The sequence below is a fragment of the Schistocerca americana genome, chromosome 1 (genome assembly GCF_021461395.2).
Source record: "Schistocerca americana isolate TAMUIC-IGC-003095 chromosome 1, iqSchAmer2.1, whole genome shotgun sequence".
NCBI lineage: Eukaryota > Metazoa > Arthropoda > Insecta > Orthoptera > Acrididae > Schistocerca > Schistocerca americana.
The window spans coordinates 484,262,819-484,278,770 of NC_060119.1; the positions used below are offsets into that span (position 1 = coordinate 484,262,819).

The 15,952-nt window shown below is 44.7% G+C and overlaps 1 protein-coding gene across 1 annotated transcript; it reads right to left on the reverse strand.

Moving 5' to 3' along the window:
• Positions 1–1,774: 1,774 nt before the first annotated feature.
• On the reverse strand, positions 1,775–14,652 carry LOC124624129 (facilitated trehalose transporter Tret1-like). Its single transcript, XM_047149087.1, has 4 exons — positions 14,567–14,652; positions 9,475–9,755; positions 5,508–6,059; positions 1,775–3,503 (listed from the first exon to the last, which is right to left on the reverse strand). Exons 1-4 carry the CDS (start codon positions 14,616–14,618, stop codon positions 2,907–2,909), a joined length of 1,482 nt encoding a protein of 493 aa, XP_047005043.1. The 5' UTR covers positions 14,619–14,652; the 3' UTR covers positions 1,775–2,906.
• Between the last annotated feature and the right edge of the window lie 1,300 nt (positions 14,653–15,952).

A 15,952-nucleotide genomic window follows, 5' to 3' on the forward strand; every position in this document is an offset into this window, starting at 1 on the left:
TTTGGGGGGTTTCCGGATACTTTTGATCACATAGTGTACCTCCAACTGACAATGATTTGTATTTTTCAATCAAGTCCTCAGCTCTGTCATGACTTATTGTCCTAAATGTGTGTTTTCAAGCTTAATTTTCTGGTATTTAATATCTACAGTATTTTGGGAAAGGTTTAACAAAATTGGCTTGTGAGTTCCGTCCATGTATGTAAACGTTACTTGATTTGTGGATACCAGTCTGCATTGTCAACTAGCTTCACGTCATCTCTATGTGTATTTGTTTGAGAATTGCCTTCAAGGTAGTTCCATTTACCACATGATCCGTATAGAGTGCCTCTGTTTGTGTTAATTGTTAACAACAAGATTCCACAAAAGATTTTTTATTCAAGGCAACAATTTTTACTCAATGTTAACAATTTTTTCTTTTAGAGACACGTTTTTCACTCTCCACAATACGCATCTACTATTTGTACGGAACCGTTCAAGAATCTGATTTCCCCTGTACCTCCTGAGCATGTTTTACTGCAAAAAGAAATTTAAGAACTGAAAGTGACAGCAAAGACTCCTGAAACCGGTTGTCTCAAATAAAAAATATTTTGTGCGGTCTTGTCTTCTGAATGGTTTTTAACAATTAACGCGGATCGCACTTCAGTACTCTCATAATGAGAAAATTCAATCAATTTGTGTTAAGTGGAGTTTAATTTAAGACTTACATTACAGAAGTTTCATTACAGATGCATTATCGTGGACGTGTGCGACACAAATCTAACGACTCCCAGTGCCTTTTCTGTCCTAACTTCCTTCTGTGGCTACAAGAAAAAATGAAATTTCATTTCATTTTTTAGTTCCAGTTGACAGAAAATTATCAGTTGCCATTAGCGTCACTGCTGTACATCTCTCGGCACAAGCACTTACAAGTTATTGATTTATGAGGTTACGACGCATTACATCCAAACTGTGTTCTCTGTACTGGCACGACACTAGTAATTAAATTACGGCAATTCGGTTCTTTTTGCTTTAGATAATAACGTAATAAGAAGTCTTTATTATCGATAAATGCTTGGATTTTTAAATCATTGAATACTTAGGAGACGAAGGACGCAATTTTTCGATTAATAAATCCGTATAAATCACTTCTAAACTCAAACTGTGCCCTCCTTTCTGTATTTTTATATTGGAGAGTATGATATTAGTGAACGTCATTTTTAATATTAAAAGGAAAAGAAACAGTAAAAGGGAAAAGTAAGAGAGTGCGATACTGGTAATTTTTCCCTAAATTACAATCAAAGAAATAGGTTCATGAATATCGTTCAAATTCATTTCACAAAATTCTCCAAGAACAGAAAAGTGAAAATATGTTAAAAACCATGAAAGTAGGATGAACGGTCCGTATAAAGAAATCCTAAGTAATATCAGAATAAAAGAATTAATTTAAAGAAGAGTATTCATCAGGGTGAAGAAATTTCCTTAAATATTAACTGCAAGTAAAAGAAACCATAATATAACAAGTGCTGAAGTATGTAGTCAATTAATAACATTACCTTTCAATACAACTTAGTTTGAAGCACTCTGCTGGAAACATTTTTCCTAGGCAGACATATTTAAGCAGGACTGACATTTAGGAAAAGTGTACAGATGAATAAGGAAATTACAAGAACATGATGAATTGTAGGTATGAGAACAGGTATTCCGGATTAAGGAAGTCAGAATGGGTATCCTCTTCAAGCTGTGATTCAGTGAAGCGTTACCTCAAAGATCAGCGAAGAAAAACATTCTCTCAGTATAGTTTTTGATATTTTTTATTAACTTTCATCTGCTTCACATCAAACAATTTTATGTACAAACTAACTGAGTTAGTAAAGATTGTTGTACGTTGTAACTTGGTTCACAATGGTTTCTTTTACCTACGTTTGTTCGAGGTTTCATCTTGCGAATACTCCGTTCAGTATCTCTCTACAATTGTACTGTGTGATGTGCAGGCTTCATAGAGTTCATTGTTGATTCTCAAATTTACTACAGCAAATGAGATTACGATTCCATACGTTTACAGGTACGTCTTCTGTTATTTTCAACTCTACTTTCCTTTAACATAGAGACCTATAGTGGATGTTTCACAATTGCGGCTTTTAACACGACAACGTTTTCTTCCTGCAGTCAAAAAATTCTCAACCAGTTTTCTTCATCAAAAGTTCGACAGCTCTGGTTCAGAAAATGAAGAAGAAAAAGAGGAGAAAGAAAGGAAGCTGAAGATTCGTTAGGCCCCTGAAGATAGATGTTCTGAGGAGTACGGTTACCAAAGCTACCTGCTGAAGTTCGTTTCTGCGTCGTTAAAAGCTCTTCCACACATTCCTCTCAACGTTTAATGCAATCGCGGTTAAAATGTAGAACAATTGCTTATTCTATTACTCGGTGTTCGCGTGAACTGCTGTCAGCATCTCGTTTCAAGCTAGCTTAATGGTTAACGTGGAATTATTTTCGTCGAAACAATGGAACTAAAACAAAGATTGAGTCTTAGGTCTCGTGGAAAATTTGTCGAATACTGGTAGAAGACAGTTCGAACTTCATATAAGATGTTAACAGTATGCATATATCCATTTCAGAGCCAAGGTTTCGTGTGTAGAATGGAAGAACAGATGCACGCGTTCTGTCCAACAAAACCAGTTATTTTAATGCTCACAGTGCTTACTGCGTAACTGACGACCCTAGCCTCGAGCTATCAATAAATTCCACATTTAAACGAGTAGCTCTTGATTTCCGGCATAAAATCGTGCGCTTTGTAGCGACAAGTGTCCTGCCAGTCACAGACAGACAGCAGGGGTCTGGTTTGTGTCGTCCCGCATGGAGCTCTAGTTGACTCTTCAATCCGGTTCCAACCGCCCGTAGCAGTCACTCGTCGGGACGACGGACGCGCACCGTTAAATGACGGCGTCGCCGTCGGCGACGTCGTCAGCTCGGGTCTCGTCGTCGGCAGAAGCGCACACGACCATGGGCCCCTTCTCCAGCATCTTATTCTGTATCTCATTGCCAGTGAGGCCGCTGGTCTCTGGAACGAGCAGCACCACAAAGATTGTGTACGCCAGACAGACGAAGGCGAGCACCGAGTACGCCACGGTGGTGCTGAAGTGGTTGACGAACTCCTCGAAGAAGCCGGTCATGACGGCGCAGGTGAGCCAGTTGATGGAGGTGGCGACGCCGACGGCCCAGCGCTTGTCCGCCGGCGGCAGCAGCTCGGCGATCAGGAGCCACGCCAGCGGGCCCAGGCCGATGGCGAATCCGATCAGGAAGAGGTTGATGGCGACCAGCGGGATCCAGCCGGCCTCAGCGTGCAGCCACGGCGAACCTTGGTGGAGGGCGAACGCCGCGTGCGAGAACGTCATCAGCAGCCCAGAGGCGATCAGCAGCGGGCGCCGACCTGCGTTCTCCACCAGCACGGACGAGAACGCAGTGGCTACGAACTGGATGGCGCCGGTAATCACTGTGGACAGTTGTGGAGAGATCGACGTACCGGCCTCCTGTGGAACAAGAGAGAGAGTGTCGTTAGCGCTGTTAATGTGCTTTGAAGTCCCTCGAATGCAATACAGGGCTTGGTTCAGTTCATGAACAACCATGAGCCTAGAACATCCAATTACGAGAAATGATGTAGCCCTTATAGATAGTCAGTGCATCGTCAGTCACGAGTCATTGCTAATAATACAAGTCATTTCAACTATTATCGTCTCTAGATAACAAACTGGAAGTAAAGGTTATAGCTTAAATCTCGGATACCTAGTAATCGACAGCCACCTGACATTGCAAAGAATGCAATCCCCCTGAGACTTTACCCCCAGCTTTTATCTAATTCTCGAATCCCTTTCAGTTTTTCTCACTATTATTATAAACTACACGAAATTCCATTAGATCGACTATCAGCTCGGAGACCATGGCTGCGGTTACCCTTCACGCTGCATCACAGACAGGAGCGCCTGTGATGGAGTACTCAATGATGAACCTGGGTCCACGAATGGCAAAACGTCATGTTTTCGCATGAATCCAGGTTCTGTTTACAGCATCGTGATGGTCGCATCCCTCTTTGGCGACATCGCGGTGAACGCACGTTGGAAGCGTGTATTCGTCATCGCCATACTGGCGTATCACCCGGCGTGATGGTATGGAGAGGCCATTGGTTACACGTCTCGGTCACCTCTTGCTCGCATTGAGGGCGATTTGAACAGTGGACATTACATTTCAGATGTGTAACGACCCGTGGCTCTACCCTTCATTCGATCCCTGCGAAACCCTACATTTCAGCAGGATAATGCACGACCGCATGTTGCAGGTCCTGTGCGAGCCTTTCTGGATACAGAAAATGTTCGACTGCTGTCCTGACCAGCACATTCTCGAGATCTCTCACCAATTGAAAACGTCTGATCAATGGTGGACGACCAACTGGCTCGTCACAATACGCCAGTCACTACTCATGATGAACTGTGGTATCGTGTTGAAGCTGCATGGGTAGCTGTACCTGTACACACCATCCAAGCTCTGTTTGACTCAATGCCCATGGCGTATCAAGGCTGTTACTACGGCCAGAGGTGATTGTTCTGGGTACTGATTTCTCAGGATCTACGCACCCAAATTGCGTGAAAATGTAATCACGTGTCAGTTCTAGTATAACATACTTGTCCAATGAATATCCGTTTATCGTCTGCATTTCTTCTTGGTGTAGCAATTTTAGTGGCCAGTAGTGCATTTATTGAAGACTAGAACACCTATTAGCGTGTCAACATTTAAATGGTTCAAATGGCTCTGAGCACTATGGGACTTAATATCTATGGTCATCAGTCCCCTAGAAATTAGAACTACGTAAACCTAACTAATCTAAGGACATCGCACAACACCCAGCCATCACGAGGGAGAGAAAATCCCTGACCCCGCCGGGAATCGACCCCGGGAACCGGGCGTAGGAAGCGAGAACGCTACCGCACGACCACGAGCTGCGGGCAACATTTAAACCTGGCAATAATTTGATGCACAATATTACTTCATGTTTAACAGATTTCCTTTCTTTCCCGAACAATTTTCGTCAGTGGTTTCGCCTTCAGAGGAGTTTTCATAGGTCTTTGGCCTTGCATGTATGAAAACCAAATAGAATTACTAAGAGAATTATTTATAAAGTTTTAGTTTCACCTTGAAAAAATTAAGTTGAGTAATATACGAACTGTTTCTTTTCAGGCACGTGTTTGCAGTCTGGGTACAAGTTAATTCCTACACCACAGTATCATAGCATGCCACTAGAAGATATTAATTTTATCAGTGGTTTGCGCCGTTGTTTCGTTTCTCTGGCTGCGCGCTTAAGTAGCATGTCACAGGGATTTCGGTCTGTGCCGCGTAATTTTAACTAATTACGTAATTTTATTTTATTCAAAGTGGTAATTTTTAACTTTATGGCTTTGTGGTACGTGTGTCGCGAAGAATTTTTTTCTTTGATTTCGCTTGTTCATTACTGTTCCTGCTCTTTTTGTTGCGGTTGTACCAACCTGGAATATGTCGATGGTGTAGAACAGGATGGCATCGACGCCACTGAGCTGCTGGAAGGCCATCAGCGTGAAGACTATGACGCACGCCCTGAGAGTGGGCGTCTTGGTGCGAACGGCGCCCTCCACGTCTTTCTCACTCGGCAGCTGGTCAGCGCACAGTGGCTGGGCCAGCTTCTCCTTCTCCTTCTCCTTCTGCTTGAGCAAGACCAGCTCGGTGGGCGCCAGCTCCAGCTGGAGCCACAGCTCGGCCAGCCTGGCGCGCTTGAACTGCCCGCGGCCGCGCAGGTACTCGGGCGACTCGGGCATCATGAGGAAGGTGACGCAGAAGCAGAGCGGCAGCACGGCCATGCTGGCGGTGAGCCAGCGCACCGGCACCACGATGCCCAGCCCGTACACCACGAGCAGCCCGGCGGCCAGCATCAGGTCCAGCAGCGTGCCCAGCGCCCCGCGGATGCCCGGAGCCGCCACCTCCTCGGCGTACAGCGGCGCGATGGCCGTCACTCCAGCTGACGCCAGGCCGCTGATGAAGCGACCCACCATCAGGAGGCTCACCTGCAACAAGCACGCGGCTGTCAATTGCCGGGGACATTTCTCTCCTTCCACAGGACATGGTCCAAAAAAATTTAGAAAATGATAGTTGACAATGGAGGTGGAGAAAAGTGATATAGTACCTTCCTGAACGAATTGGTACAAAGGAAAGCAGATGGAATATCGGAGCATAGAGCGTGCCGCAAACCAACTCGTACCGATATTATGCTCAAAATATTTGTTACCCATAAAAAGAGCACACTGATAACCTTGGAGCGGTGTAGGTAGTGCAGAACTGGACCGGGCAGTCATGTTACCATCCACTTCTGATCTAAGTCATAACAATCAAGTGGTGTTTTAGGAATCAGTGCGGTAATTGGGTAGACATGGAGGCGTAGCATAATGAGGGAAAGGAGCTACATATGACCAAGAAGACTTTCGTGACGGGGATCTTGTATAAAAGTTTCTCACTAATGTATTTTATTCCAGTCTTTGATCACAATATCAATTCTTTAGACGATGACCTGTTTCAGTCCATAATGACCATCCTCAGATCTTTTTTCTACACCATGTCCTAAAGTGATAAGGCCATAATGGCGCCAGCCGGGGTGGCCGAGCGGTTCTAGGCGCTACAGTCGGGAAACGCATGACCACTACGGTCGCAGGTTCGATTCCTGCCTCGGGCAAGGATGTGTCTGATGTCCTTAAGTTAGTTAGGTTTAAGTAGTTCTAAGTACTAGGGGACTGATGACCTCAGAAATTAAGTCCTATAGTGCTCAGAACCATTTTTGAGCCATAATGGCGTCGTCAAAACATATAAATATAATCAGCACAGCATAGTCACATAAATCTATAATAACGTGTAGAATAGGCCACATCGTTCACACAGTCATTATTGCAACTGGCTACTCAATAATAATGACTGTGTGAACGATGTGGCCTATTCTACACCTTATTTTAGATCTATGTGACGATGCCGTGCTAATCATATTTATATGTTTTGACGATGCCATTATGGCCTTATCACTCGAGGACATGGTGTAAAAAAGATCTGAGGATGGTCATTACGGACTGAAACCGGTCATCGTTTAAAGTATCTATATTGTGGTCAAAGACTGGAATAAAAAACTTTTGACAGTACTGGATCACTGTTTGCATACGCGACTATGTCACAGTTGGTGATTTCTCACTAAGCCTATCGTGTCAAATTCGATAAAATGTCAAACTTTTGATGAGTACCCCCATAATTGCCAACAGGCCCATGTCTGTTTGTCGTGACACTTGGTAGCCTCCCCTTTTATGCCCAAAGGATGCCATCTGATTGGCTAGAGTATGTCGTGATGACATCACGGACATGGTGCGTACTGCATTGGAATCACGCTGTGTCCATAGACAATGCTTGCCGCGACACCACTTGCATTGGGCGGTAAGCTACATGAAGTCTTCCTCTTTGCGAAGGCTATTGCTCCAAGCGGCACATACAAGCTGCACGTCTTCAGTGGGTCTAACAACACGGGAACTAGGTAATACCTAACTGGGCGCGTAAGTGTGGTCCCACCAGTGCTTCTTTTCAAATGCCTCAAGGTTCTGAGTTCACTGACGCCACCACGATGCGTTTAACCAGCCATGTATAGATCTGGCAGCTGGTGGTTCTGTGAAGTTTTGAGCTCCTCTTCCTATCGTGACTTGGGCTCGTCACTCAGGTTAACGTGAACATGCATCAGGATCTTTGTTTCAACATTCTCAGAGACGTTTCCGCAATGAGGGTGTTGGGGACATACTGTCTTACGAGATGGTAACAACGGTGATCGTCTAGGATCCTGGTTTGCCAAACAGTCAGGCACTATACTGCAACTCATCTCTCTCGACAAATCGCGCAATGTTAATACCGTTGAAAATTCTGCTACTATCTGGAATAGTGAGTGAAGCGTAGCAGTCAACATCTGACCAAGTATAGTTCTTTATCTCGGACTTTGGTCTGTTGTACGATTTTTTAACATGGGTAATGCTCGCTTATCTGATGTTTCTGGATATCGAAATCTCTCTGTGTTGCGTAAACAACGATCACGTGAAACTCAACTTACTCTGTTCAACCACTAGACTCAGAATAACTGTTAGTACTCTGCGCCACTCACCGTAATCTGCCTTGCGGAGAATAGCTGTAGATGCAGATGTAGAATGGCTGATGATGATTGTCTCTCGGCCCAAATCAAGTCATGGTATGGGACATAAAAAATCATCGGACTAACCGTGAGTGCTGACCAAGAATGATGGTAGCGTGTTCACATGATATCTTGCGAACCACGGATGCCATATTCCATGACTTCCGGAAAGCGTTTGACTCGGTGCCCCACTGCAGACTCATAACTAAGGTACGAGCATATGTCTTTGGTTCCCAAATATGTGAGTGGCTCGAAGACATCTTAAGTAATAGAACCCAGTACGTTGTCCTCGATGGTGAGTGTTCGTTGGAGGTGACGGTATCATCTGGAGTGCCCCAGGGAAGTGTTGTAGGTCCGCTGTTCTTTTCTATCTACATAAATTATCTTCTGGATATGGTGGATAGGAATGTGCGGCTGTTTGCTGATGATGCTGTGGTGTACGGGAAGGTGTCGTCGTTGAGTGGTTGTAGGAGGATACAAGATGACTTGGGCAGGATTTGTGATTGGTGTACAGAATGGCAGCTAGCTCTAAATATAGATAAATGTAAATTAATGCAGATGAATAGGAAAAAGAATCCTGTAATGTTTGAATACCCCATTAGTAGTGTAGCGCTTGACACAGTCACGTCGATTAAATATTTGGGCGTAACATTACAGAGCGATATGAAGTGGGACCAGCATGTAATGGCAGTTGTGTGGAAGGCGGATAGTCGTCTTCGGTTCATTGGTAGAATTTTGGGAAGATGTGGTTCATCTGTAAAGGAGACTGCATATAGAACGGTGGTGCGACCTATTCTTGAGTACTGCTCGAGCGTTTGGGATCCCTATCAGGTCGGATTGAGGGAGGATATAGAAGCAATTCAGAGGCGGGCTGCTAGATTTGTTACTGGTAGGTTTGATCATCACGCGAGTGTTACGGAAATGCTTCAGGAACTCGGGTGGGAGTCTCTAGAGGAAAGGAGGCGTTCTTTTCGTGAATCGCTACTGAGGAAATTTAGAGAACCAGCATTTGAGGCTGACTGCAGTACAATTTTACTGCCGCCAACTTACATTTCGCGGTAAGACCAGAAAGATAAGAGAGATTAGGGGTCGTACACTGACATATAGACAGTCATTTTTCCCTCGTTCTGTTTGGGAGTGGAACAGGGAGAGAAGATGCTAGTTGTGATACGAGATACCCTCCGCCACGCACCGTATGGTGGATTGCGGAGTATGTATGTAGATGTAGATTCGCAATGGAGGCGTCGTTGTGCGGTGTCGGCAGCTAGGAGACTCACCCATTCGTGGAAGAGCAGGAGGATCCAGCTGATGAAGAGCAGCGCCCCGAAAGCGACCAGCGGCAGCTTGCGGCCGTAGCGGTGCGTGAGGAAGCCGGCGGGCACCGAGCCGACGAGCGCGCCCAGCGGCAGCAGCGCCCCTATCCAGGCGCCCTCCTCCGTGGACAGGGGGTCTCCCTCGTAGAAACCGCCCTCCGGCTGCTCCGACAGCCTCTGCAGTACCGGCAGCACGGGCGCAGTCCAACCCATGGCGCAGCCGACACATAGTGTGCTCAGGTTAGCTGTGAACACGTGGCAGGGGTGATGCTGTGCAGTCCATGAACACGAGAGAGCAGACGGTGCAAAAAACAATGAAAGACTGTGTACTTCTTGTGTCTGACGTGGTCCTCCTGGTCAGTTGGCAGCAGTGTGGAGCGGGGACCATGAACGACAAATGACTTTACCGCTTAGTAATTGTTGACCAGGAGAATAAGCGTTAGTAATGTTGTACAAAACAGAGATATCTTGGAAGCAGTGATAATCTTTGTAGAACTGGCAGCAAGTACTCTGTGTACCTTTTTATTTTCTTTTATTTTTTTGCCCTTTGGTCATCAGTCTTCTGACTAGTTTGATGCGGCCCGCCACGAATTCCTCTCCTGTACTAACGTCTTCATCTCAGAGTAGCACTTGCAACCTACGTCCTCAATGATTTGCTGGATGTATCCTATGGTCAGCCAGTATACTGGATGTCCATTTACCTTCACCGCTCCAATTAACTTTATTCCCAGAAGCAGAACAGAAAAAAAAGGATTAAGAAAACGATCTTTAGTTACCAGAGGGAAATTAATCAGAATGATTTCCTTTCTTGTAACTTTTTCTTATGAAGATTTCCAGTAAAAGTTTTTAAAATGACAGCTAATACTTTATTCAGCAATTGTCTTTCTCTCCTCAACACCTGTTCGTACGCGAGCAGTTTTCGTAGAAGTCCTGCTTCTTGCTTTTATGGGCGGAGCCAACGGATGTCCTCCAGTTAATAATGAAGATGGCGTTTTTGCCTTTTCTGTACGTAAATATTACTTTATTAGAAACGTAAGACAAAACTGATTTTGATTTCCCCAAAGTGACATAACTTATCCACTTGCTGGGCCTGGCAGTGCAAAAATGGAGATGATGCAGATACACTCCGTCTTCAGGTCACAAGTGGCCCACCGGGATCATCCGACCGCTGCGTCATCCTCAGATGAGGATGCGGTTAGAAGGGGCGTGTGGTCAGCACACCGTTCTCCCGGTTGTTATGATGGTTTTCTTTGACAGGAGAAACATTTGTTTGACATATATGGGAGTCACGCCTGAAGTGTCATCCCTTGTATTTCGTGAATGGCTAGACATATCAAAATGCGGTTTTTGGAAAATATTAGACCGTCGAGGGGCACGTATTTTTTGTTTTTCTTTTTTTGTTTTGTTAATGTTTTAAGCGCTGGTATCAACAAAGATATCTAAGCAAGTATGTTCTATAAATGGAACTGTTTACTTCCTATAACGTTTTTAATATTTCTTTAGAAGACATTTACAGTGATATAGCATTTGTTAATGTGGACGTTGCAAACTGTCGAAAAAAAGTTCGAGCTCTAAGTTGAGATCAAATGGGCGACTTTCGTCTCGAGGGTGATGAAATGGTGATGAGGACAGCACAACACCCAGTCCGCGGGAGGAGAAAATCCCCGACCTCGCCGGAAATCTAACCCAGGCCCTGTGCAAGGCAGCCAGACGCGGTGTCCACTTAGCTAAGGGGCCAGCACAAAACAGTTATTGTCTGAAAGTAGAGTACATTGCGTTTCGACTATTTTACGGTCGGGGGGTTTCACAGTCGGGTGTCCTACAAAAGGAACAAGAAAATGAAGCTCAAACCCTAAAAATCTTTTCGAAAATAAAGAGAACTGACAGAACGGCTTTTAGTCTTATAGTGTCTACAGCTTTGAGTACTTACGGAAACAGCTGCGCTCTTGTTCTCGAGAAAATATTCAACAAATAGTCATTGTTAATTTAAAACTCCGTTTGTAAAAGATGCAAATTAACGAGGAAGGTAGCGCGGTGGCTAAGACACTTGACTTGCAATCGAGAAGGCAGAAGTGGACATTCCTCTTCTCTAATTCATTTTTCAGCCATTACTTCCGTAGCACCAATGTACACGTTTCCGGAAATACATAGTATCCTGTAAACTTCTGTTTTGTCAAGGTGTTTTCGAGTATTTCGGACCGATCTAAGGTGTTCCTTTCGGCAGGGGTTTGTAGACTACGCCAATATTCCGTTTCTTCAAGTTCTTCACTATGCAGTCAGAGACGTCTTTGTCGAATGGCAAGAAAACTTTGGATTTCAGAGTGGTCTATAAATCAGTATCATATTTACGTAGCGGTCTTAACACCCTTTTTTCAGCAAACGAGAATCCGTTTTTGACGTAGTTTAATTCTACATCGAGCAGTTCCGAATCAGCCTTATTGCTCGTTCTACAGTTTTTTTTTTTTTTTTTTTTTTTTTTTTTTTTTTTTTTTTTTTACATACACCTCTTGCCGCTGATAGTGATTTGAATCCCGAGTGTAGGTAACGGTCCATGAGTGTCGGTTTTCAGAATGTCATGTGGCGTCATGTAGGGCAACCAGTCATTTTGTTTCTTGAAGGCCAGCACATTCAGAATATGAAATTTACCATATACCTTCTCCTTCATAGGGAACTAAATGTTCATATTAACTGTCCACTGAAATAAAAAGGTCTCCTTCTCAGGCAGTTTTCCTGAAAGCAATATCTTTAATTAGCATCCTTTGTTACCCTTTACTCACATCCTAATCGTGCTTGGTTCCGTGACGCCCAAATGAGTGGCTAATTTAAGGTGCATGTACGATCGCAGAATCAGTATAGCTTCCTCGGTTTTCGTTGCGGAAGTGTACTAACGTCCGTTGAATTTTAATCTCCACGACTGACTCATGGCATGACCGGACCGGAGACAGTTTACCTCGCTCTTTTCAAAAGTACGTTTTACGATTGATCACTCAGGCCAAGGGGCGAACTCTTGTTCGAAATTTTGTCCGGTATGGTGGTGGAAGGCTGAATAAGGGGCTATGATATTTTCACCTTCCACCCGATTTGCCAAAGCATTTGGCACCACGTCGTCGTTTCTTGCGACGATTGGGTTGCGACCACGCCCACTCTGGGAGGTTGCGCCAGAGCACAGTGATCGGAGTGTTTTAGAAAGTGGTTATTAACGGTGAGTCGGTATCTGATGCTGTAGTGAGTAACATGTCCTGCTTCCGAGTGCATTCAGGATAAAACCTATTGGCTGGAAATCCGGTAAATCATTTTCGCTTCGCGATGTAAGTAATCTCTGCAGCAATTACGTTCAGTTATCAAGGGAGTTCCGTGTAAATTTTTTATCAGTTTTCAACTTAGTTTTAGACGAGTAATTTCGCTTTACATTAGCATCGTTCCTTAGGATTAGGTCATTGGCTCTACAGATTCTCTTGAGCAGAATGAAAAGCCACTTTACGCGGAAACCACACAGATTCTTAGGAATTATTAACGAACTTATCCTATAGTGTTTTTCCCCATTGCTGTAGAGAGCGCTTGACTTTTTTAATGTGTTCACAAGGGGAACCATGTCCGATCTCTCGGATTGCACGATGCTTTGATGACAGAATACTGTCTATGGAACTGATTAGCAGGTCAAGCGGCTTCAGGAACCGTAATGTTAAGGCGATCTTGCTTGTTAAATGATTCCTAAACTTGAGGGAGATAATACCTTGATTTAATAAAAGTCCATTTCCTGTGGTATGTATGATTCGCTAGTCTCTTCGTCTAAATGCATCTCATCCCACCGCTCCTTTCCATCTCCAGTGATTAATGAGAAATTTGTCTTTCAATCATCATCACTGAAATTAATTCTCTAATTTCTCGCACTGACGTCATGTAGTCAGATTTTCTGGCGCATTTTCAAATATATCATAGGTTTAGATATAATTGTGTTTTCTAGTCGACATCAAATGATATTGTACTCGGTGGAATTTGTCAAGAGAGAGGCACTGCCTGTCCTTGATAGGAAGTACAATAGCTCAACAGAGTGCACTGGATATATTACCCAACATCCTGCTACCGGTGAAGTCCGAAATTCTGTAAGCAGAATAAAAATCCGCTTCAGTTTCCAGTAATTTCTCATTTTATTACACGATCGGTTTACAAGCATAAAGTTTCATCCTCACGTACCACAAAACAGTTATTGAAACATGAATATGTGGCGGTCGGGCCAGTCAGTCAGGGGCTTACACACCACGTCACACAAACGCATGGCAGCGTAGGACAAGCAATCGAAGAGCCCGTCTGGTCAGTACATGCGCTTCCGTGTCGTGCTGTCCAGGCAGGAGCTGTGGTTGCTGTACCCACGCTGCCACGCGTTTGTGTGAAGTAGGTGTGAAGCCTCATGACTGACTGGCCCGACCACCACACATTCATTTTCCCATAATTGTTTGGTGGCACCTGAAGATGAGGCTTTACGCTTCGAATCCGATCATCGAATAAAATGAGAAAATACTGGAAACTGAAGCGGATTTCTGTTGTGTAAATATGTTCCTCATTGATGGTTGTTCGTCAGATCAAATATTTTGTTCAAAAATAAAGTTAAATCCAATCAATCAATTAATCAAAACACGACTGGGTGTCTTGAAAAATTAGTCATTGTCAGTAAACGAATGTATGGACGATCGTTATGAGAAGGACGGACAAAGAGAAAGATGTAGTACAACATCTAGGAATAGTTAACTCATTGCTCGAAGGAGCATTGGTGAGGAAAATAAAAAGGTGCAGACGAAAAATTAGAACATTAAAAAGAAATTGTAGTTGGGAATGGGAGTCACGTAGAGATGACAAGATTAGGGCAGCTTAGATTAGATGGAGGAGAGAGTCAAACCAGTCGCAAGCCTGATGGCTTGGAGGATATTGTAGAGGATATTGGGAATGGTAGTTCCATAGATTTGAAAATATTACGACGGTTTAGGAAGGGATGGAGGACAGAGACAAACCAGTCGGGTGACCTATGGCTTGTAGGGAATAGGGGTGGTGAGAGACTTACCAACGGTGGCGGCGAGCACCTGCTGCCAGTGGATCCTCTCCCTGACGGGCATGCTGAGGGACGGTCGGTGGTGGATAGTGGGCGCCGTGGTGAGGACTGGGTGGTCGAGGCCCGCAGCTGCCGGCCTTTATTGCGGCCCGTTATCGCCCCCGAGCGCAGATACTGTGCGGCGGTCTCGGCCAAGGCCCGCCCAGCGGCCTGTAATCACGGCGCCAGGTCTGGCCGGACAATACGCCGCAGATACCGCGTGACAACTGATTTGTATCCCTGATACGAGGCGCCGGCTCTAGCGCCGCCCTGCTCTCAGTAGCCAAGTGCCAGGTACTTACACTCCCTGCGAGTGGAAATGGCCGCTTCCTGACCATCCACCACTGCCACGATTAAAGTATGAAATTACCGTTATGAGACCGGACTCCCATTCGACGATAACCTGCGAAGTTTATATATTGCGCGATTGAAGATTTTAACACAGCGTCACAAAGGTTGCCCTATTAAAGCTTTTAAGACGGTGTCACAGTCACTGTTAGCCTTCTCAAATCTCTGACCGATAAGTGATCATTTACGCTAGCTACTTCTTCCCCACGGCCTAGATCAAACTCTGTGATTCGCAGAGGAGTGATGAGTCCCATCAGTATGTGAAGTCGAAGCCACAGGAAAAACTTCTAGTTACCAAAAGCGACAGTCCAGCAAATTAACTATTACTGAGTGCGAATGCATCTTTTCCGAGTTATATAAGCGCTGTTGTTCGTCTTGTGCTTGAGATGTTTGCTTTCAGATATACGCTTAGGTGTCAAAACTCATAGGATAGTCATAGGAACATGTACAGTTTGCTATAGTAACCCGTACGAGAGGTATAAAAGAGCAGTGCATTGGCGGAGCTGTCATTTGTACTCGGATGATTCACGTGAAAAGGTTTTCCACATGATTATGGTGTACTGTGGTGCCGGCTGGTGTGGGCGAGCGGTTCTAGGCGCTACAGTCTGGAACCGCGCGACCGCTACGGTCGCAGGTTCGAATCCTGCCTCGGGCATGGATGCGTGTGATGTCCTTAGGTTAGTTAGGTTTAAGTAGTTCTAAGTTCTAGGGGACTGATGACCTCAGATGTTAAGTCCCATAGTGCTGAGAGCAATTTGAACTATTTGTACTGTGGGAATGAACAGACTTTGAACGCGGAATGGTAAATGAACCTATACGCATGGTACATTCCATTTCGGAAATCGACAGAGAAATCAATACCCTGAGATCCAAAGTGACAAGTGTGTGCCGAGAATACCACATTTCAAGCATTACCTCTTACTATGAACAACGGAGTGGCCATCGGCCTTCGGTTGATGACAGAGAGCAGCGGCGTTTGCATAGAGTTGTCAGTGCTAACAGACAATCAGC

What these genes read in the sequence shown, in the direction of transcription:
- LOC124624129 (XM_047149087.1), bottom strand. Translation starts at nt 14,618, where the DNA reads ATGCCCGTCAGGGAGAGGATCCACTGGCAGCAGGTGCTCGCCGCCACC. An exon ending in GGTGCTCGCCGCCACCGTTG is followed by an intron (nt 9,756 to 14,566) that starts GTAAGTCTCTCA and finishes ACGTGTTCACAG; the next exon opens with CTAACCTGAGCACACTATGT. An exon ending in ACACCATCGACATATTCCAG is followed by an intron (nt 3,504 to 5,507) that starts GTTGGTACAACC and finishes CTTGTTCCACAG; the next exon opens with GAGGCCGGTACGTCGATCTC.